The sequence below is a fragment of the Oncorhynchus tshawytscha genome, linkage group LG15, assembly GCF_018296145.1.
Source record: "Oncorhynchus tshawytscha isolate Ot180627B linkage group LG15, Otsh_v2.0, whole genome shotgun sequence".
NCBI lineage: Eukaryota > Metazoa > Chordata > Actinopteri > Salmoniformes > Salmonidae > Oncorhynchus > Oncorhynchus tshawytscha.
The window spans coordinates 1,823,061-1,847,537 of NC_056443.1; the positions used below are offsets into that span (position 1 = coordinate 1,823,061).

The following is a 24,477-nucleotide window of genomic DNA, read 5'->3' on the forward strand; positions in this document are numbered from 1 at the left end:
CTATGCCCTCTTCAAACATCTGATCACACACTGACAGAGCGGATATGATATCAATGAAAACAAGAACGTGGACCTGCTGCTGAGTGGTGACTGCGTGACAGGTTGGGTTAATCTTGATCTCCAGATATCCTACAGTATGAAACACCACTGAGTCCAGATCTCTTTTATTCACATCCAACAGCTGTGATCGTGCAGACAGCGGTGACGGGGGTAACTGCGGCCGATGGTAACGGAGGTGACTGTAGTTACGGAGATGACCATCGTTGTTCCTGTAATTACTTCATTATATACAGGACCAATCAAAAGTTTGGACACACCTACTCATTCCAGGGTTTTTCTTTATTTTTTATTTTTTTCTCCATTGTAGAATAATAGTGAAGACATCACAACTATGCAATTACACATATGGAACTCTATGAAGCATTTATTTGGGCTGCATTTTCTGAGGCTGTTAACTCTAATTAACTTATCCTCTGCAGCAGAGGTAACTCTGGGTCTTCCTTTCCTGTGATGGTCCCAGTTTCATTATAGCGCTTGATGGTTTTTGTGACCGCACTTGTAGAAACTTTCAAAGTTCTTGACATTTTCTGTATTGACTGACCTTCATGTCTTAAAGTAATGATGGATTGTCGTTTCGCTTTGCTTTTTTGAGCTGTTCTTGCAATAATATGGACTTGATATTTTACCAAACAGGGCTATCTTCTGTATACCACCCCTACCTTGTCACAACACAACTGATTGGCCCAAACGCATTAAGTCGTAAAGAAATTCCACAAATGAACAAGGCACACCTGTTAATTGAAATGCATTCCAGGTGACTACCTCATGAAACTGGTTGAGAGAATGCCAAGAGTGTGCAAAGCTGTCATCAAGGCAAAGGGTGGCTATTTGTAGTCAACTTTTTCATTGACTACATGATTCCATGTGTTATTTCATAGATTATGTCTTCAGTATTATTCTACAATGTAGAAAATAGTAAAAATAAAGAAGAACCCTTGAATAAGTAGGTGGTCTTTAGACCGGTAGTATATATTCAAAATCTACAGTAGTGCGGGTACTGACAACGGTGACGGAGGTGAATGTAGTATACAGAGGTTGTTGAACAGGTGGTCTGGGTGTGTCCTTACCGTTGAGGGGGCAGGCGTTGAAGAGGCCGATGTCCAGCGAGCAGGGCTTGCGGGTCACGGCGGTGGTGACGGACTCATACGGATTGTCCTCATCCTCCGGTAAGAACACGTCAAGGGAGGGCGATGGTACGATCTCCGCCGAGCGCTTTGAGTCCTGATATGGGGAGGGAGGGAGGGAGAGCGTGAGAGAAACATGGTGAGAATGTTGTGGGTAGTTTCACCTGTGGAAACGACAGAATATTTGTTTGTATGCACATTGACAAGCACGGCCAATGTTCAATGTACAACCTTGAACATTGGATCAGCAGTGTTTGTTTACTGCCCTTGGTACCATCAGATCACACAAACAACCCATCATCATAACTCATCCACCTCAAGGACACGGTTCCATTCAAACACTGTTCAGGCCTGCTCCCCTGCTGAATCTAAGGAGTTGATTGTACTGCAATTGATTTAATAAGCACAGGCACGGCCAGATAGAGGAAAACACAAAAAATACACAGATTTAGCACACACAAAAAAAAGCTATTAGGCAAAACTGTGGCAGTATGTTTTATTCTTCTCTCTCTTTATAACCCTGTGTAACCAGATGTTGATATAGTAGAAAGACTGGAGACCACATATCCCAGGGTCCCCCTCTACTACTGAGAGGAGATAACCATCACCCTCGCTGAGGCCTCTGGCCCGTCACATGACATAGGGCAAAACCAGACAGCATGACGGCCTCAAGTGTGGTTTCTGAGAAAAATAGCGTGTTGCTCCCTTCAAGTCAAAATAGAAGAAACCATGAGATCATCCCTCCATGACTCCATTGCAACTGAGCCAAAATGGCTGATGTCCTGTGTGCAACCAGTTTCATGTTGTTCTATTCCTGTGACAGTATGAAAAGGTTGAGACCCAGCGGGTTGACAGAAAAACCTTTGGAACTAAATGTCCCTGTCTAAATGGCATATGTGCACCCATGCCAAATGAAAACAACAGTGAGCAAGAGTGCGCAGGAAAGGCAGACATTTCTCACCAGAGACGCATGGGCAATAGATGCCTGTGTTTCCCATAATGCACGACTCCATCATCATTACTGAGACGTCGCCCGGGTCACCCCACCATATTTGGTTGCCTTGGTACCGCCGTGGCGATGTCCATGACTCACCCCTGGTGTGTTAATTTCCCCTGAACCCTATCAACTCCCCGCTCCTCTCCGACCTCATTGTCTACTACATTACCCAGACACCACTGGGCCATCAATCACACACTGAACGCATGCAGAGAAGATTAATCATCGTCTTTGATTGAATGATCACTCCCTAGATAATCTGTCTCGTGTATACACACACACGTTCACTACTCAATGTGTCGTATTACAGTAGCTAATATAAAACTTCAGTCTGTGTGCTCCTTTTCTCACACACCCATGTGTTGCACAGACACACAACCACACACACGTGTTGCACAGACACACACAACCACGTGTTCCTCAGACACACACAACCACACACACACACACACACACACACACACACACACACACGTTGCACACGTACACAAAAGACCAGAAGGTCCATTGAATTTGAGTGACGTTACTCTAGCCCATGTAAAGTACCAGCCGGTGAAGTCACACGTGGTTTCAGACAGTAATAGTATGGTATGGGTTAACATTTCACGTCAATATGTTTACAGTCATCAGAAGTAATTACACTACATAAAAAACTTGAGACAAAAACTGTGGCCCTGCGAATTGTGACCCTTATCAGTTACAGCCAACACCCTTTATACTGGGATTTCCTGATAGATGAAGAACCCAAGAGAGACTGTGTCCCAAATGGCATCCTATTACCGAAATAGTGCTCTACTTTTGACTGGAGCCCTAATGCATGTGCCCTGGTCAAAAGTAGTGCACTATAAAGGAAACGGGGTGCCAATTGGGACGCAACCTTTCTCTGGAGCTATCATGGGTTCCCCTTCTGGGGCTTATTAGACAACTTGGGTTCTTTGTGTAACCCATCTCTGGGTGCAGTGGTCCGGAGGGAGAAGACAGGAATGCCTGTCTTTATCCTCCACATCAAACCATCTCTCTCTTTTCTCATTCTCTATCCTCTCTGACTTCCTCATGTACATCATGTTCCCTCCCTGTCACAATATCCCTTTCATCACTTTTCTCCCACTCTGTCTGTTCTTATTTCACGTTCTCTCTCGCTCTCTCTCTGTCTCGTTCTCTCTCTCTCTCTCTGTCTCGTTCTCTCTTTCTCTTTCTCTGTCTCGTTCTCTCTTTCTCTTTCTCTGTCTCGTTCTCTCTCTCTTTCTCTCTCTCTCAAACTTTTTTGCATAAATCTACAAACCAAATCTCATTCTCTGGCTTTTTATTCTCTTCTCTTTTCCTCTTCATCCCTCAAGTTTACTTGTCTGCCTGTGTAAAGAACACACCAGCACCCCAGCCTCTCCCTCTCTCCCGTGCACCCAGCCATCTCAGGGAGAGGGGCAGTGGAGGAACTCCAAACTTACTACGGAGAGAATAAAACAGACGAGAGCAGCGGTGAGAGAACCAGAGAAAGAGAGGGAAAAAGATGAAAGCCTAGTGGATACACTCCAACTTACTTCAGAGTAACTACAACAGTTTTACTGAAACCCGAGGAAAGGAGGGTGTAAAATGAGTTAGAGAAAAGGGCTGGTTCAGAGGAAGGAAGTATGCTACAAGTGGGTTTGAAGCAGGGATTTCCTCCCTCTCTTTTCGGTCTCCCTGTCTCTCTCTCAAACACAATTTTGTTCTATTTGTTCTCCTGTCTAAATAGGTCAAAGTTGTTCAACTCAAAGCGAGAGCCATTCTCTACTACCAGACACTTTAGTCCCCCAGTCCCCACCTCTCCAGACTCCCACCCAATCAGAAAGTGTGTAAAAGGCCGGCGCACCAGAGACGCCACACCACCATCTGCATACCAAGTCAACTCAGAGGTGCTAAGGCAGTTTTGTTACCTGTTAATAGTTGATCCCACCTCCACTTCCTGGTGTAGGGGGTGAGAAGGTTGAGTAGGTTCACGCAATGAGCTCCATGTTCAAACAAGACAGTGTCTTAAACACACACTTCCTCTCTTTCCCTCTCTCCCCCCTCGCTCTCTCTTTATATGTGGAGAGATAGGACACAGAGGAACTTGTGTGTCTGCCACAGGAAGGGAACAGACAAAAAGAGTCCTCCTCCGGCCACTAATTAGCAGTCTCTTAGCAGTGTGTGTGTGTGTGTGTCAGGCCGGTAACCCAAATAGGAAATCTGTTGATACTACAGTCACGTCCCTGGAGCTACTATCCTGAAGGACATGTGACTCTGACCCGACTGACATCTCTCAGGTTGTGTTCTGTGTGTGTGCTTGCAGACTTACAGGTTCTCTTCAAAAAGTTCAGCTTATTTTTTTAACTTCTTGACCAAAATAATACAACAATAAATAAAGAGAAAAACAGAACAGCCCCCTTTTCATTCACTCTCTCTTCCTCCCTCTCTCATTCCACATATCCCACTCCTCCTGGTTTTCGTCCCCTGAGAACTGTGCAAACAGTCTCTCCCTCTCTCTCTCTAACCCACTCCTCTTTCCCTCGCTCCCCTATCCCTGCCTAACAGACAGACCAAGCAGTTTAGACTGCAGCAGAAATGAAGGACGCTGTAATTTACTTGCATTTCCTCATATTTGATTAGAGGAGGGGGTCGGGGGTCAAGAACCATCGTAGAGGAACGGGGCACGAGAGGACAATAGTCCCTCTGAGACCATCCCACAACACAACGCTCCTGACCTCACGCCGGGGGGAATGAGAGCGAGAGGGGGGAGAGATAGAGGGGGAGGGGTGAGTGAGAGCGCGAGAGTGAGATGGCTAGCCTCTAAGAATGGTATTTTACTCAGTGGACAGCTAATCCTAGAGAAATCAGTTACCTCAGCATTAGCTTTCTGAGCTCACCCCGGAGAAATCCTCTCCTTTCAGGAAATTACTCCACCTCCCCAACATGGCCTCCCTGAGTAGAGCCGGTGCTAGAAACAGTTTCCCTGAGCACTATTACTAACCCCATGGACTTGAGAAAACTGCTAGAGCAGGGCCCTCAAGGTACACAGCCATGGGGAGTGCCTCATATCACTCAGGTGTATGGTCATTTTGTTAGTTAGTAAGGGCCTATTCAGGTCTGAGTATGGATGAAGAATCAAGACTGTTGATCTATTGGGATTTTATTTGATTTCCATTACTTCGGTGCAAAAATGATGATGATGGTCATGGTGATGACAACGACGATGACAATGGTGAATACAATAAGGATGAGTTATCCTAATTATCATTTAATTATCTGTTCCACCGTAGCTCTACCCAGGATAGAACTGCCCGATTTGGACACAGTGATGACATCGGCATTCATTACTCCTGGAACATACTGTATACACCTTCTCTTCATTAACAAGACGTAACTATAGCAACCAGTTGAGTCATCTGAGCACGGAACATCTGCAGTCTCCAGAGTAGAACATCAAGGACAGCCTCTTCATCAGAACCTCAGGCAGGTGCTCCAACCAACTGATACACTTTTCTAGTGAACGTTCGCCTTTCCTTTGTGTCTTGAGAAAGGCCTTGCAGCCGAAATCTCAATATTACAGTTTGAGATGTACTGAAATCTTCAAGAGATACAGAAAATGAACCCGAGAAAACCTGATCAACGAGCACATTAGGTTCTACTCACACTGATCTGAAATCTGCTTGTGGATTGATCGACACAGTGTACATGACATCCTTTGTTCTCATGACTCTGAACCAGAAAAGACAACACAAACAGATCTGGGACCAGGCTAGTGTCCTTTCTCACATCTACTGATACTAGGGGAGCGATTATCTCGCATTGATAGATTAGCTAGTGTAGGTCTCTAACTTGTTCTTCAGTCCCTGTTTAGCTAGTGTAGGTCTCTGACTTGTTTTTCAGGCCTCGTTTAGCTAGCATAGGTCTCTAACTTGTTTTTCAGACCTCGTATAGCTAGTGTAGGTCTCTAACTTGTTTTTCAGGCCTCGTTTAGCTAGTGTAGGTCTCTAACTTGTTTTTCAGGCCTCGTTTAGCTAGTGTAGGTCTCTAACTTGTTTTTCAGGCCTCGTTTAGCTAGTGTAGGTCACTGATTTATTATTCAGCCCTCCAATGACACAAAGCACCAGTATCCAGCGGCTATTCGTATAATCATGTGATGCAGATTATATACTGCAGAATTGCCCCTTTCCAAGGAGATGATTTCTGCCTCCACAGCAACTTCCTTATCACTTGTGAGGAACAGAGCTGAATCATAAAATATGACGAGTTGTATATTAGCTGGTTATGAAGGCCTGGGGTGACTCAGTCAGTATGACTCTCTAGGAGGGACCATAAAGTATATATGACACAGTGGGGACCCTTAGTATGTGTGGTAGGGGCCTCCCTCTCTCTGTGGAGAGGAAGATGATTTATGACCTTTGTAGAGTGGCTGTATGGTCCAACTGTTATATCATACCAGAGAGAGATGGAGATGGAGAGAGAGATGGAGAGATAGAGGCAGAGAGAGACAGAGAGAGATGGAGAGAGAGAGAGGCAGGGAGAGACCGAGAGAGATGGAGAGCGAGAGGCAGGGAGAGACAGAGAGATAGGTAGACGGGGATGCCGAGGAGAGATGGGTTAGAGAGAAGAGAGAGACAGAGAGAAACAGAGAGAGATGGAGAGAGAGAGGCAGAGAGAGACAGAGAGATAGGTAGACAGGGATGCCTAGGAGAGGAGAGATGGGTTAGAGAAAACAGAGAGACAGAGAGAGGCAGAGAGAGACAGAGAGATATGTAGACAGGGATGCCTAGGAGAGGAGAGATGGGTTAGAGAGAAGAGAGAGACAGAGAGAGGCAGAGAGAGACAGAGAGATAGGTAGATGGGGATGCCTAGGAGAGGAGAGATGGGTTAGAGAGAAGAGAGAGACAGAGAGAGGCAGAGAGAGACAGAGAGATAGGTAGATGGGGATGCCTAGGAGAGGAGAGATGGGTTAGAGAGAAGAGAGAGACAGAGAGAGGCAGAGAGAGACAGAGAGATAGGTAGATGGGGATGCCTAGGAGAGGAGAGATGGGTTAGAGAGAAGAGAGAGACAGAGAGAGGCAGAGAGAGACAGAGAGATAGGTAGACAGGGATGCCTAGGAGAGGAGAGATGGGTTAGAGAGAAGAGAGAGACAGAGAGATAGGTAGACAGGGATGCCTAGGAGAGGAGAGATGGGTTAGAGAGAAGAGAGAGACAGAGAGAGGCAGAGAGAGACAGAGAGAGACAGAGAGATAGGTAGACAGGGATGCCTAGGAGAGGAGAGATGGGTTAGAGAAAAGAGAAAGTTCCCAAACATGCCACTTTCACTGCTGTACCCCAAAACTACAACATTTAAATAGGTATAATTTAAAGGAGAGATGACATTAACCATAAAAAACTACAACGCCCTTGAATATTGCCTTGAACCTAAGTGGACTTCTTGTGCAATGGCTTGGGCCTTTGAATAAGTGAACTAAAGAAGACCACATATGCATAATATGTTTATTTTCTCCTATCACAGCCATTTAACTTACCTATGTTGTATGTATGGGGGACAAAAGAGGGGGGTCATTCAAAAAACACGGCAACCATTATTATTTCACACAGAGTGAGGCCATATAATTTATCATGTGATTTGTTAAGCCAAATTTGACATCTGAACTAATTTAGGCCTAAACAAAGGGAGAGAGTAATTATGCAACAACTATATTTGAGTTATTTAAGTTTTATTCATTTGTAAAATATATATATCAAATTTACTTTTCACTTTGTTATGGAGTATTTTGTGTAGATCAATGACAAAAAATGACAATGAAATCTATTTCAATCCCACTTTGTAACGCAACAAAATGGAGGTGTCGACTTTCTATAGGCACTGTACGGTATCTAGAAGGATATCTTGGAAATGGTGAAGTGAGCTGCACATTTAAACTTAGTGTATTTATTTGGAGTCAATTGCATATTACTGATGAACATAAGTTGCAAAGTAGAACCCACATAGGCAAATACTGTATTACATTGTCTAATAGCGTCATAGTCAACATTAGCAACGCCAGCCGAGACTGAACCTTAGCAGTAGAGAGTGAGTTGTGAGAAAATGCTGACTTGACTAGAAGGATAAGCCAGTGGCAACCAATCGCATGCTAACTGTATTAGCTAATGTATGAATATTTAACATGGAAATGCCAGGGAAGATGAATAGTGTTGCATATAAACATTAGCGACGGTAACACAATCATAAACTAACTGTGTTGGTCGTATGGATTATGAGAGAGTAATGACACACACATGGTTAAGCATGCATACACACACAAACAAACGTGTGCTCATATGCACACACAAACACACAACCACCTGCGTGGACACACACACACACACACATACATACATACACACACAATGCATCAACCATAAATACGAGCTGAAGAAGCATAATCACATATTTCTGATGAAAAGTCATCAGAGCGCTCAACAAAACAGTGTGCTGTCTACACTCGGTTAGTTGTTTTTATCAAATAGATTACATGAAATCGTTTTTTAACAATAGCTAAAGTTTTGAGGCCGACCCCGTCAATCTCTCCTCCACTTTGAGCCATGAGAGATTGACATGCATATCATTAATGTTAGCTCCCTGTGTACTTTTAAGGTCCAGCTGTGCTGCCCTGTTCTGAGCCAATTGTAATTTTCCTAAGTCCCTCCTTGTGGCACCTGACCACACGACTGAACAGTAGTCCAGGTCGACCAAACTAGGGCCTGTAGGACCTGCCTTGTTGATAGTGTTGTGAAGAAGGCAGAGCAGCACTTTATTTTACGGACAGACCTCTCCCCATCTTAGCCCCTGTTATATCAATATGTCAATAAGTCTTGATCCGTCCCAATCCAACGGACAGATGCTAAGCTCAACTCCATGGCCCATGGGAGCAAGGCGTAGGAGATCGGGGAGGCATTCTGGCCACACATCTATCCGAGAAGATCGGATTCAGCTAGCAAACAGCTTTGCCCAGTTTGAGATGGACCTACCAGCCCCCGGGAGTCAGTATGAATCCTCGGTCTATACCAACAGCCCCCCACGGCCACCACAGTTCAGCAGGTCGTTTCCCCATCGGATTCCATCACGACCACCATCATTGTAGGCAGCTCGATGGTGAGAGATTTTGGCCTGCCTACGGTCTGTCCCCAACCAAGGTCCACTGTTACCCAGGAGCCCATGTCCATGACAACAACTCTCTCCTGCCCAGAGTTCTGGCTTACTACTCCAATATTGACACCATCGTCACTCAGGTAGGTTTTAACTACCTTCGTTTTAAGAAATCTGAGGAACTGAGGGAGGACTACAAACAATGTTTAAGACCCCTGCTAGCGCAGGGAAGATAATAATCATCTCTGGCACCCTCCCGTGCTACCAATGTTCCAGCTGACTCTTTGCCCTGAATAAGTACCTGAAGAAACAGGAATGTCTCCTTTTGTGACAAATTTGTTTTGCTGGAGCAACCAGCACTTTTTAAAAGAGACGGGATTCACCCTAACCACAGGGGTTCCAGGATTATTTCCAGCAACATCAAACTGTTTTAGAGACTGACAGACAGGGCTTGGTATTGCTCCAGTCCCAGCAACATCAAACTGTTTTAGAGACTGACAGACAGGGCTTGGTATTGCTCCAGTCCCAGCAACATCAAACTGTTATAGAGACTGACAGACAGGGCCTGGTATTGCTCCAGTCCCAGCAACATCAAACTGTTATAGAGACTGACAGACAGGGCTTGGTATTGCTCCAGTCCCAGCAACATCAAACTGTTATAGAGACTGACAGACAGGGCCTGGTATTGCTCCAGTCCCAGCAACATCAAACTGTTTTAGAGACTGACAGACAGGGCTTGGTATTGCTCCAGTCCCAGCAACATCAAACTGTTATAGAGACTGACAGACAGGGCCTGGTATTGCTCCAGTCCCAGCAACATCAAACTGTTATAGAGACTGACAGACAGGGCCTGGTATTGCTCCAGTCCCAGCAACATCAAACTGTTATAGAGACTGACAGACAGTGTCTGGTAGTGATCCAGTCCCAGCAACATCAAACTGTTATAGCGACTGACAGACAGGGTCTGGTAATGATCCAGTCCTCCCTGTCAGGATAAGCAACAGAGGACTTGGAAACCATATCAACTCCTACAGAAATGGCTGGTCATTTGTTTTTATTTTTTTAATTTAACCAGGCAAGTCAGTTAAGAACAAATTCTTATTTACAATTACGGCCTACCGGGGAACAATGGGTTAACTGCCTTGTTCAGGGGCAGAACGACAGATTTTTACCTTCTCAGCTCGGAGATTCGATCTAGCAACCTTTCAGTTACTGGCCCAACGCACTAACCACCTGCCGCCCCAAGCTGTTCCTGCGTGTGTCTCTTCACAGTCCCCGCTGTTCCATTAGGTGTAGTTTTACCTGATTTTTAAATCTGATTCTACTGCTTGCATCAGTTACCTGTATAGGCCACCAAAGTACTGCCCAACGTGCTTTACTGATTCCTCTGAACTATTCTCGATTGTCCTTGAGAACTATGATAAAATCATTGTGTTGGGCGATTTTAATATTCATGTTGACAAAGAGACTGACGCCAAGGCCATCGAACGTATTCATCTTTTGAACTCTATGGACTTTATCTAACATGTTACCAGGCTCACCCATAACCGCAACCACACTCTGGACCTGGTTATTAGCAAGGGGCTTTCTATTGACATATCCTCGATTATTGATGTTGCTTTATCTGATCACCACTCCATATTTTTTACTACCTTGTTGCCCAGTGTAATACTGAACGCATTATTAAGAAGTACTATCTCACCTCTGACATTGATACAGATGTTATTGAGTGTATGAACAACACTCCACCACCTATTCTGCCTTCTTCTTGTGATGATTTATCTGATAACTTTAATAGCAAATTAAAGGCAACCATTGATGCCATAGCTCCAGTAAAGTTGAAAAAGGCCTCATCCAAAAAGAGATGAGGGAGGAAACTAATACATTTAATTGAGCAGAAGTGGAGAAAGTCAAAGTTGCAGGTCTTTATGATATTCTGAGAGAGCAACTTGGCATTTATAACAAGGCAATTAGAAATGCCAGACGGGCTCATTTTTCTAACTTGAGCACTATTAATCTGAATAATTAGTGCTCTTCTTGACCATTGATGGCCTGACAAATCCTACCCTCGCAAACCTATGTGAACCTTCCTCTACATCTAAATGTGATGAGTTTGCGGCATATTTCAGAGACAAGATAAACATTAGGCTGGGTATCAGTCAACCAAGACCTGTTTGATGAGCCTACCACGCAAAGGCATTATGGATGTATTTTACCTGGTTGACACAGACATGCTCAGGAAAGTGATATCACAACTTAAGCCTTCTACCTGCCTTCTCGATCCGATCCCCACCACCTTCTGCAAAACCGTTTTTAATTGCATATGTGAAGAAGTGAAAGCAATTGTTAATCACTTCACAGGCACCTTCCCCACTGCACTAATAACTGCTATGGTGAAACCCCTTCTGAAGAAAAGTCATCTAGATTTTTCAGCTCTGCAATTTTCAGCCAATCTCCAACCTTCCATTCTTAAGTAAAATTCTTGAGAAATGGGTCTTCAACCAGCAATTTTTTGTTGTTGTGGCATTTAAAAAAAAAATCCAATGTGGTATTCGGGCCCACCACATCACAGAGACAGCCTTAGTTAAAGAGTTAAATTATCTTAAAGCCAACAGATGCCAAACTGCTCTCTGTCCTTTAAGACCCATTTAACCAGTCGATAGTTGTGGCGTTCCATAATGTTCGATTTTGGGTCTGGTACTGTTCAGTTGGTTTGTAAATCAATCCACGATTGTGCACCTCAATACATGTCAGACATGCTTTTAATTTATGTACCCAGTAGGTCCCTCAGGTCCTTTGTTACTGACCTTTTAACTATCCCAAAGCCCAGGACCAAGAGGCATAGAGAGGCAGCCTTTTAACTATCCCAAAGCCCAGGACCAAGAGGCATAGAGGCAGCCTTTTAACTATCCCAAAGCCTCGGACCAAGAGGCATAGAGAGGCAGCCTTTTAACTATCCCAAAGCCCAGGACCAAGAGGCATAGAGGCAGCCTTTTAACTATCCCAAAGCCTCGGACCAAGAGGCATAGAGAGGCAGCCTTTTAACTATCCCAAAGCCTCGGACCAAGAGGCATAGAGAGGCAGCCTTTTAACTATCCCAAAGCCCAGGACCAAGAGGCATAGAGAGGCAGCCTTTTAACTATGCCCCCAGCCTCTGGAATAGCCTGCCAGAGAACCTGAGGAGGGTTTAAACTGGACCCATATTTAAAAGAGATCTTAAAACACCTTTTAGCTTTGCTTTTCCTTAAAGCTTTTCCCAAGGGCTTTTCTTAGGTGCTTTTCCTTAGGGTGCTTTTCCTTAGGGTGCTTTTCCTTAGGGTGCTTTTTAGTCATTCAGTTTAATTTGATATTTTATCCTCTTATGTTTGTTGTAATGTAAATATATTTTTATTTTCATTGTTGTTTTCCTGTGAAGCACACTGTGATGCATTCCCTGTCTGAAAGCTTGGTTTCATACTTAATGCATTCCCTGTCTGAAAGCTTGGTTTGATACTTAATGCATTCCCTGTCTGAAAGCTTGGTTTCATACTTAATGCATTCCCTGTCTGAAAGCTTGGTTTCATACTTAATGCATTCCCAGTCTGAAAGCTTGGTTTCATAGAATGCATTCCCTGCTGAAAGCTTTTTCATACTTAATGCATTCCCTGTCTGAAAGCTTGGTTTCATACTTAGGCATTCCCTGTCTGAAAGCTTGGTTTCAACTATGCATTCCAAAGCTTGATTTGATACAAATGCATTCCCTGTCTGAAAGCTTGATTTGATACTTAATGCATTCCTTGTCTGAAAGGATTTGATACTTAATGCATTCCCTGTCTGAAAGCTTGATTTGATACTTAATGCATTCCCTGTCTGAAAGCTTGGTTTCATACTTAATGCATTCCCTGTCTGAAAGCTTGGTTTCATACTTAATGCATTCCCTGTCTGAAAGCTTGGTTTCATACTTAATGCATTCCCTGCCTCTGAAAGCCTGGTTTCATAGAACCTGCATTCCCTGTCTGAAAGCTTGGTTTCATATTTAAAAGCATTCTTAAAAACCTTTTTCATACTTTGCATTCCCTGTCTGAAAGCTTGATTTGATACTTAATGCATTCCCTTCTGAAAGCTTGGTTTCATACTTAATGCATTCCCTGTCTGAAAGCTTGATTTGATACTTAATGCATTCCCTGTCTGAAAGCTTGATTTGATACTTAATGCATTCCCTGTCTGAAAGCTTGGTTTCATACTTAATGCATTCCCTTTGAATTTGGTTTCATACTTTGCATTCCTGTCTGAAAGCTTGGTTTCATACTTAATGCATTCCCTTCTGAAAGCTTGGTTTGATACTTAAAGCTTGGTTTCATACTTAATGCATTCCCTGTCTGAAAGCTTGGTTTGATACTTAATGCATTCCCTGTCTGAAAGCTTGGTTTCATACTTAATGCATTCCCTGTCTGAAAGCTTGGTTTCATACTTAATGCATTCCCTGTCTGAAAGCTTGGTTTCATACTTAATGCATTCCCTGTCTGAAAGCTTGGTTTCATACTTAATGCATTCCCTGTCTGAAAGCTTGATTTGATACTTAATGCATTCCCTGTCTGAAAGCTTGGTTTCATACTTAATGCATTCCCTGTCTGAAAGCTTGATTTGATACTTAATGCATTCCCTGTCTGAAAGCTTGATTTGATACTTAATGCATTCCCTGTCTGAAAGCTTGGTTTCATACTTAATGCATTCCCTGTCTGAAAGCTTGGTTTCATACTTAATGCATTCCCTGTCTGAAAGCTTGGTTTCATTCCCTGTCTGAAAGCTTGGTTTCATACTTAATGCATTCCCTGTCTGAAAGCTTGGTTTCATACTTAATGCATTCCCTGTCTGAAAGCTTGGTTTGATACTTAATGCATTCCCTGTCTGAAAGCTTGGTTTCATACTTAATGCATTCCCTGTCTGAAAGCTTGATTTGATACTTAATGCATTCCCTGTCTGAAAGCTTGGTTTCATACTTAATGCATTCCCTGTCTGAAAGCTTGATTTGATACTTAATGCATTCCCTGTCTGAAAGCTTGATTTGATACTTAATGCATTCCCTGTCTGAAAGCTTGGTTTCATACTTAATGCATTCCCTGTCTGAAAGCTTGGTTTCATACTTAATGCATTCCCTGTCTGAAAGCTTGATTTCATACTTAATGCATTCCCTGTCTGAAAGCTTGGTTTCATACTTAATGCATTCCCTGTCTGAAAGCTTGGTTTCATACTTAATGCATTCCCTGTCTGAAAGCTTGGTTTCATACTTAATGCATTCCCTGTCTGAAAGCTTGGTTTCATACTTAATGCATTCCCTGTCTGAAAGCTTGGTTTCATACTTAATGCATTCCCTGTCTGAAAGCTTGGTTTGATACTTAAAGCTTGGTTTCATACTTAATGCATTCCCTGTCTGAAAGCTTGGTTTCATACTTAATGCATTCCCTGTCTGAAAGCTTGGTTTGATACTTAATGCATTCCCCATAAATATTAGCCATGAGAAACGAATGTAATTACACACAAACACACGCACACTTATCTCCATTTATCTTACATTTTTTACATTTGAGTCATTCAGCAGATGCTCTCATCCAGAGAGATGAAACCAGATCTCTGGCATTGAAGGCGCCATGCTCTACCAACTGAGCCACATGGGACACCGATACCTCCTGAACAGCCTTCCTTCAACTGCATTTACATTACTTTTACATTGTAACGTTAGTCACTTAGCAGATACGCTTATCCAGAGCAATTTACAGGAGCAATTAGGGTTAAGTGCCTTGCTCAAGGGCACATCGGCAGATGTTTCACCTAGTTGGGGTTTTGAACCAGCACATTGGAACACTCCAACCAGTGTGTTCTATGGAATAAACCATCACAAAAGACATCCAGGGGGTGTTTCTCAATGATCAATTTAAATAACAATAGTCACATATGAAAAATATTCAAGTGTATTGAAGTCTGTATAAGAACAAAGTGCAAAGTTATATTTCATCAAAACAATTTGATCTTGGTTATGACTGATATGAAACTCAAACATCTGACCCCACCTCTTCCTCATCCTCTGTTCCCCAAGACTCTCTCTTTTATCAGACTTCCTGAACCTCTCTTCTGTTCTTTCCCCCTCGAGGACACAGTTATCTGCAACCCTGAGGGCAACACACAAACACTCCCAGCGGTTCTAAGAATCCCAAGGGTAGCGCCTGACAATGTGAGCAGAATGTTCTAGCGAGATGAGGAGAGGATGGCTGGGCGTGACAAAGTCACTACAGCTTACTATGACTGCAGCATTGGTCACTACAGCTTACTATGACTGCAGCATTGGTCACTACAGCTTACTATGACTGCAGCATTGGTCACTACAGCTTACTATGACTGCAGCGTTGGTCACTACAGCTTACTATGACTGCAGCATTGGTCACTACAGCTTACTATGACTGCAGCATTGGTCACTACAGCTTACTATGACTGCAGCATTGGACACTACAGCTTACTATGACTGCAGCATTGGTCACTACAGCTTACTATGACTGCAGCATTGGTCACTACAGCTTACTATGACTGCAGCATTGGTCACTACAGCTTACTATGACTGCAGCATTGGTCACTACAGCTTACTATGACTGCAGCGTTGGACACTACAGCTTACTATGACAGCAGCATTGGTCACTACAGCTTACTATGACTGCAGCATTGGTCACTACAGCTTACTATGACTGCAGCATTGGTCACTACAGCTTACTATGACTGCAGCATTGGTCACTACAGCTTACTATGACTGCAGCATTGGTCACTACAGCTTACTATGACTGCAGCATTGGTCACTACAGCTTACTATGACTGCAGCATTGGACACTACAGCTTACTATGACTGCAGCATTGGTCACTACAGCTTACTATGACTGCAGCATTGGTCACTACAGCTTACTATGACTGCAGCATTGGTCACTACAGCTTACTATGACTGCAGCATTGGTCACTACAGCTTACTATGACTGCAGCGTTGGACACTACAGCTTACTATGACTGCAGCGTTGGACACTACAGCTTACTATGACTGCAGCATTGGTCACTACAGCTTACTATGACTGCAGCATTGGACACTACAGCTTACTATGACTGCAGCATTGGACACACACCCTTCCAGCTCCATTCATTTACTCTGGATTCTCCCAACCTGCATTGTATTTTATTGTTGTTGAATTGAACCTTTATTTAACGAGGCAAGTCAGTTAAGAACACATTCTTAATTACAATGATGTCCTGCACCGAATGGTGCGCAGCCCTATGGGACTCCCAATCACGGCCGGTTGTGATACAGCCTGGATTTGAACTAGGGTGTCTGTAGTGACGCCTCTAGCACTGTGATGCAGTGTCTTAGACCGCTGCACCACTTGGGAGCACTAGGCCCAATTTGCGTGCGTACAGCCGTGCAGCGTGCAGCCATGCATTCCTGTGCGTATGTGTGTGGGTGTGTGTTTCCGTATGCGTGTGTGTCTGATATTGCGCAGTGCTCTGACGCACCTGACCTGATCTGGTACAGATTTGTCAATGGTTGTGGTGGGCGGATATCCCACGCCTGCTACTTTATGAATTTCTGTGTTGCCTAGCAACCGTGTGAAACCTTTGCCTTCCCTCTCTCCCCCCATCTCTCCCCATCGTTCTCTCTGCAGGGGCTCCACAGTGAAAAAGTTCATACCTTTTTTCCTCTAAGCCGTACTTTCAGCTGAAGGAACCCCGCACCGCTTTACCAAACACACACACCTAAAATGGTCCTTGGTTGTCATGGCATCAGTCTGCGTTCACATGGAGAGGACAGAGGATCCACGTCTGTGTGAGAAGAGAGATGGAACCCCCTCCGCTCAAACACACATATGCAAGACATGCGACAGAGAATGACACGTTTTTCCACCTTCTCAATGCCCATATATAGGAACTGTGGCAATGAAAGATGTTTGATGATGACTTGGGGTTGCTCCTGTGGCTGTCTCTCACACACACACACACACACACACACACACACACACACACAGAGCAGCCTTTTACAGTCACCCTCTGCAGCATACATCAGAGTACAGTCCGTCTCTCTGACTGACAGCTTGAGTGACAGCTGAGACCTCGGTACCACGGCGATCGATACAGCGATTAGCACACTTCTGTCAGACAGTGAGAGAGAAATGTGGAGAAAGAGATGTGGGCTGATGTAGGGAAGGAGAGAGAGAGAGAGATGTGGGCTGAGGTAGGGAAGGAGAGAGAGAGATGTGGGCTGAGGTAGGGAAGGAGAGAGAGAGATGTGGGCTGATGTAGGGAAGGAGAGAGAGAGATGTGGGGTGATGTAGGGAAGGAGAGGGAGAGATGGGGGTGATGTAGGGAAGGAGAGGGAGATGGATGGGGGGTGATGTAGGGAAGGAGAGAGAGAGATGTGGGCTGATGTAGGGAAGGAGAGAGAGAGAGAGATGTGGGCTGATGTAGGGAAGGAGAGAGAGAGAGATGGGGGTGATGTAGGGAAGGAGAGAGAGAGAGAGATGGGGGGTGAGGCCAAGGGGAAAGAAAGTTGTGGAGAAAAAGCGAAGAAGTGAAACCGAGTGGAAAGTGAGAGAGAGACATTTCACCACTTAAAAATAGGAAGAGAACAGAGCCCAGTGGGACTGCCATCACTCTGACAATCTGACAAACCGGACGGATGAGAGGAGGAAGGAGAGAAGAACAGATGGAGAGAAGGAGGAGAGAAAAAGGGAGGGAGACTGAGGAGGTGTGGAGTAAGTCTGCTTTGGTGGTGGACATTGGTGCAGAAAATGCGTTCTTACTTTCAATTTAACCTCTAAAATGAAACAATACAGATGGATATTTTGTGAAGATTGTGTTGAGTAGTTGATTGGTTGAACAAACACTTTGAAAGTTCCAGGACTAGTTGAAGCATCCTGTTATAAGTAATATTATTTCCTTGTTGAGAGGTCACCGTGACAAACCAATCAGGAGGGAGCTGATTGCCTTGGGGACAGGGAGAGCAGGTGCGGGGAGAATTTTGGGCTAGTTGAAACCAAAATGAGGCTAGTTGAGAACAAAATGTACACACACACACACACAAAATCCCAAAAGTGGACCCTGCTAATCGGTCAGGGACTCCATCCCAGGCCCATCATCCCTCACCACACAGAGACCCAGGTGTTGATAGATAGTTAACTCTAGCCAGGCTGTGGGCCAGACACAGGAGGGAAGAGGGGGAGAGAGGGAGGACAGAGGGGGAGGACAGAGGGGGAGACAGGAGGGGGAGAGGGAGGGGAAAGGGGGCCAGGAGAGTGTGAGGGGAAAGGGGGCAGGAGGGGGGAGAGGGAGGGGAAAGGGGGAGACAGGAGGGGAGAGGGAAGAGGGGGAAGCAGGAGGGGAGAGGGGAAAGGGAAAAGGGGAGACAGGAGGGGAGAGGGAAAAGGGGGAGACAGGAGGGGAGAGGGGAAAGGGAAAAGGGGGAGACAGGAGGAGAAGAGGGAAAAGGGAAAAGGGGGGAAAAAAATAGTTTTTTAACCACTCCACAAATTTCTTGTTAATATAGTTTTGGCAAGTTGGTTAGGACATCTACTTTGTGCATGACAAGAGTAATTCTTCCAACAATTATTTTAAGACAGATTATTTCACTGTATCACAATTCCAGTGGGTCAGAAGTTTACATACACTAAGTTGACTGTGCCTTTAAACAGCTTGGAAAATTCCAGAAAATGATGTCATGGTTTTTGAAGCTTCTGATAGGCTAATTGACATCATTTGATGTATTTCAAGGCCTACCTTCAAACTCAGTGCCTCTTTGCTTGACATCATGGGAAAATCAAAAGAAATCAGCCAAGACCTCAGAACCAAAAAATTGTAGACCTACACAAGTCTGGTTCATCCTTGGGAGCTATTTCCAAAAGCCACGGCCACTCAGGTACCAAGGTACCACTCAGCAAGGAAGAATCCACTGCTCCAAAACCACCATAAAAAGCCAGACTACGGTTTGCAACTGCACATGGACAAAGATCGTACTTTTTGGGGAAATGTCCTCTGGTCTGATAAGACAAAAATAAAACTGTTTGGCCATAATGACCATTATGTATGTATGTTTGGAGGAAAAAGGGGGCTTGCAAGCCGAAGAACATCATCCCAACCGTGAAGCATGGCAGCATCATGTTGTGGGGGTGTTTACTGCAGGAGGGACTGGTGCACTTCACAAAATAGATGGCGTCATGAGGATGGAAAATTATGTGGATATATTGAAGCAACATCTCAAAGACATCAGTCAGGAAGTTAAAGCTTGGTCGCAAATGGGTCTTCCAAATAGACAATGACCCCAAGCATACTTGGTATTGGAGTGGCCATCACAAAGCCCTGACCTCAATCCCATAGAAAATTTGTGGGCAGAATTGAAAAAGCGTGTGTGAGCAAGGAGGCCTACAAACCTGACTCAGTTACACCAGCTCTGTCAGGAGGAATGGGCCAAAATTCACCCAACTTATTGTGGGAAGCTTGTAGAAAGCTACCCGAAAGGTTTGACCCTAGTTAAACAATTTAAAGGCAATGCTACCAAATACTAATTGAGTGTATGTTTTTTATTTTTTTATTTTATTTTACCTTTATTTAACTATGCAAGATCAGTTAAGAACACATTCTTATTTTCAATGACGGCCTAGGAACAGGTTTGAACTTGCAACCTTCCGGTTACTAGTCCAACGCTCTAACCACTAGGCTACCCTGCCGCCCCATGACCTACTGGGAATGTGATGAAAGAAATAAAAGCTGAAATACATCATGCTCTCTGCTATTATTCTGACATTTCACATTCTTAAAATAAAGTGGTGATCCTAACTGACCTAAAACAGGGAATGTTTACTGCGATTATATGTCAGGAATTGTGAAAAACCGAGTTTAAATGTATTTGGCTAAGGTGTATGTAAATTCTGACTTCAACTGTAGATAGTGAGAAAGACAGACAGTCAGACAGTCAGAAAGACAGTCAAAGATTGACAGTCAGAAAGACAGATAGTCAGAAAGACAGATAGTCAGAAAGATAGATCGTGAAAGAGAGCAAGCGGTCGAGAGAGATACTATGTGGTGCTCACGGCAACACAACGACAAACACACACCAAGCGCAAAACGGAAGACGACATCCACTGATCTGTATTAGTCATGGAAATACATAAACATATTGCTACATGGCCCAGCAGAGCTGCATTCTGCTGGGTGATGTATATTAACTGAGGGTTTCAGAGGCAACAAGCCATGCAAACTGGGAAACAGGCCATTAGAATGACTTATGATTGAGACAGGGCAATTATAGCATAGTATACTGGCACTCCATAACAATGGTTATCAGTTAAAGTAATGACAGGAGGAGTAGGAATTACAAGTGACAGGGGGAGGTGTGTGCGTACCTGTGACAGGCTGGAGAAGCCCAGGTTGTGACAACCGTTGCAGGGTGTGAGGGCCTCCCAGAACCCAGCGGGGCCACAGCTCTTCTCCCCCTCCTCTTCCTCCTGGGCCGGGGGAAGTGGGGGAGTGGGCCGCTGCAGAGAGATACAATACACACGGCTAATTTAAAACACACACTCACAACACACACACACACACACACACACACACACACACACACACACTGAATCTCACACAGCCATACTCCAGATCACTACAGAGAACACACAATACCATATTGAAGATGTAAAAAATGTGTTGGTCTGATATGTATGAGGAAGTGAATCCAGATGCAGAACTGGAAGTCTTTTGAAAACTATTCATGCAAATTGTTGACAAGCACCTGTTAAGAAACTAACCGTGGGAACTGTTAGATCCTCCTGGATTGATGACGAACTGAAATATTTTATGTTTCAAAGAAATTATGCAAAAGAGGTGGCAAACAAGTCAGGCTGCTCTGCCGATTGGTCGACATAATGTCAATTGGGAAATGTTGAAACTAAACTAAACAAAAAGAAGAAAGTATTACCAAACAAAGATAAATGACGATTTTCGTGACCCAATTCATCTCCATCATTCACTGAAGTTGATGGGCCTTTCATAACAAAACCTTTTGGTATCATTTCAAATTACTATTTTCACTAGTAGTGGAAAAACTCAGAAGTGAAACAGTAAAACATCATATTTTGGTATAAAGTATTTAATAATGAAGGTTTGCTGATTGCTGTTTTCAATTCAGTCAAGTTAGTTTGGGAGAGGTGGAAAAACAGTTTTTATCCATCAATAATGATAAGCCACCAGGTATAGACAACCTTGATGGTAAACTATTGAATGGTTGCAGACTATATCACCACCCCTATTGGCTAGATCTTTAACCAAAGCCTGAAGGAGTGTGTGTGTCCACAGGTGTGGAAGGAAGTAAAAGTAATTCCACTGCCTAAAAATAGTAAAGCACCCTTTGCTGGCGCTAACACCCGCCCTATCAGTTTGCTGCCTATTTTTAGTTAACTGATAGAGATAATTGTGTTTGATCAAATACAACACTATTTTTCAGAGAACAAGTTAACTACTGATTCAGCATGCATATAGAGAAGGACATTCAACTTGTACTGCACTGACTCAGATGACTGATTGGTTAAAATAAATGTATAATAAGATGATAGTTGGAGCTGTATTGTTAGATTTCAGTGCAGTCTGATGTTATTGATCATACATTATTATTGAAAACAACACACTTGGTATGGCTTTACATCACCTGCCAACACATGGTTGGAGAGTTATTTATCAAATAGAACCCAGTGTTCTTCAATGGAATCGTCTTTAACATCAGATATCTACAATGAGGTATCCCTCAAGGCAGTTGCCTTGGGCCGTTACTCTTCTCTATTTTAACAAATTATTTGCCGTTGGTCTTACACAAAACTAGAATGCCTACGTATGCGGATGATTTCACACTTTACAGCACTCAAAGCCAGTGAGCTCACTGAAATTCTAAATAAGGAAACAGTCAGTAGCAAAACTGCAGCTGGCTCATAAACAAAGCAGAACACTTAACTGCACATACAGAACTAACATCAACAACATGCATGCTAGTCTTTCCTAGTTGAGGGTTGACAAGAGATTAACTGCTTCTCCTAGTTTTAATGAGAAATATTACTGTGACGAAAATACCAGTCTGTCTGCATAATCAAATAACGTTCAGCTCAGACACTCATTCACACCCCACAAGACATCCCACCAGGGGTCTCTTCACAGTCCCCAAGTCCAAAACAAATTCACAAATGTTATACAGAGCCATGATCGCACGGAACTCTCTTCTATCTCCCATTACTCAAACAGCAAAAGGACCTTAAAAAATACTGATTAAAAAAACAACTCATGGACTGGCGGGGACAAACACACACACACATTATTTTTGTTGCATTGTTTGTATATAATTGTATTTAAAATGTGTGTGACTTTCCTTGTCTATCAGTGTTTTGTTACTTTGTAATGTTCAGTGTTTTTTGTGGACCCCTGGAAGAGCAGCAACTGCTTCTGCAAAAGCTACCGGGGATCCTGACAAACAAATAATACACACACACGTGCACGCTAACACACACAATATGCCCTTTTCACAGGGTCTGTATTGCCAAGAGGATATATGTTTAGACAGGTCTTGTGAAAGGGGTTTTGTCTCCTGATAATATCAGTGACCCAAATGATGCAGCGGCCCAAGGTCCCAGTGAGATTGAGAGGCAGAGAGGCAGGGGAAATGGAGAAAGAGCAAGACAGCAACAGAGAGAGAGAAAGAATGATAGAGAGGGGCAGATGGAGTAAGGAGGAGAGGGAGAGACATTTCTGTAGAAAATAAATGGAAGCACCAGAAGGTCACCAGTCTTATGAGACTAAACAAAATGCAATATAGACATACTCTACAAAACACACAATAATCATCTCTCTCACACACACACACACACACACACACACACACACACACACACACACACACACACACACACACACACACACACACACACACACACACACACACACACACACACACACACCACACTGCAGGTCTATTAGATGGGCTTAACACTGATACCATTATTATTTTTCCATGTCCCAAATTGGACCCTATTCCCTACATACTAGGGCACTACTTTGATCTAGAAAGGGTGCCATAAACACTGCCAGAAAGGGTTCCATTTGGGACACAGGCTTCAACATGGACCCAGGCAGCCAGGTCCTTCCAGGTCTGCTCAGTTGAATGATGATACACTCATTTGGTGGAATAATATTAGCATGTGCTATCTAATGAATATTTCTTGTTCTCTGTTGAACGGTAGAGGTGATTTGTCAGAGCTAGGCCCTTTGGAAGCCTGGGAGTAGAGTCGTTGGACTCCTTGACACCACAATGTACTATGTTTAGTGGGGAAAAAGCTGGTTTGTTGTGTGCTACTATTAAAGGTAGTGTGGGCTTGACTGTGTTGTCAATTGTCAATGGTTATCTTACAATCACACGTGACAAGGCCATGTCGGTACGGGCCACCAAGGCCATGTCGGTACGGGCCACCAAGGCCCTGTCGGTACGGGCCACCAAGGCCCTGTCGGTACGGGCCACCAAGGCCATGTCGGTACGGGCCACCAAGGCCATGTCGGTACGGGCCACCAATGATGTCACATCATTATTAAACAAACATAATGAACACCTATTTGTGACCTGGCTGTTGACTTGTTCTATTCAGTAACCAGCATGTGGATTTCGTTGCCAAGAGGCTTTTCCGTAGCCAGCGAGGCCCTTCTGTAGTGTACAGCAGACGTAGTGAGGAGGGCAGTGGGCTACACACATAGACATCCAACACTTTGTCTATGGTTATACCTCAGCTCTGGAACCAGGAAGTTGATGAGTGTGTCCTACAGCAGATATGGGAGGTGACCATGTTTTTATTCATCAGTCTGTCTGATGGACAGATGCTGCATCGCTCTCTGACATTTACAGTGTGCCATGCTAATGGAGGTGCATGCATACAAATGAGCACATAGGCCTGTATGGGCGCAGGGGACATATTCATACATCCAGATCCATAGACAGCCATACAAATAAGTACGAGACACACACATACAGACACTGACCATGAAGACACAAAATCTAATACATACTGTTCGTAACCCTCTCCATTACATGTGCTCTCTGTGTGTGTGTTTGCGCCTACATCGTCGCCTCAGTGTGTAACTGATTGAGACGTGTTTGTGCTTC

The 24,477-nt window shown here is 44.0% G+C and overlaps 1 protein-coding gene across 1 annotated transcript in view; it reads right to left on the reverse strand.

Annotated features, from left to right (window-relative positions):
- The window catches only part of LOC112267806 (ankyrin repeat and sterile alpha motif domain-containing protein 1B), a 326,014-nt gene that overhangs the window by 172,105 nt on the left and 129,432 nt on the right, over positions 1-24,477 (reverse strand). The window contains 2 exon segments of the mRNA XM_042297888.1: positions 1,128-1,281; positions 20,699-20,830. Coding sequence (XP_042153822.1) covers positions 1,128-1,281; positions 20,699-20,830 — 286 coding nt within the window.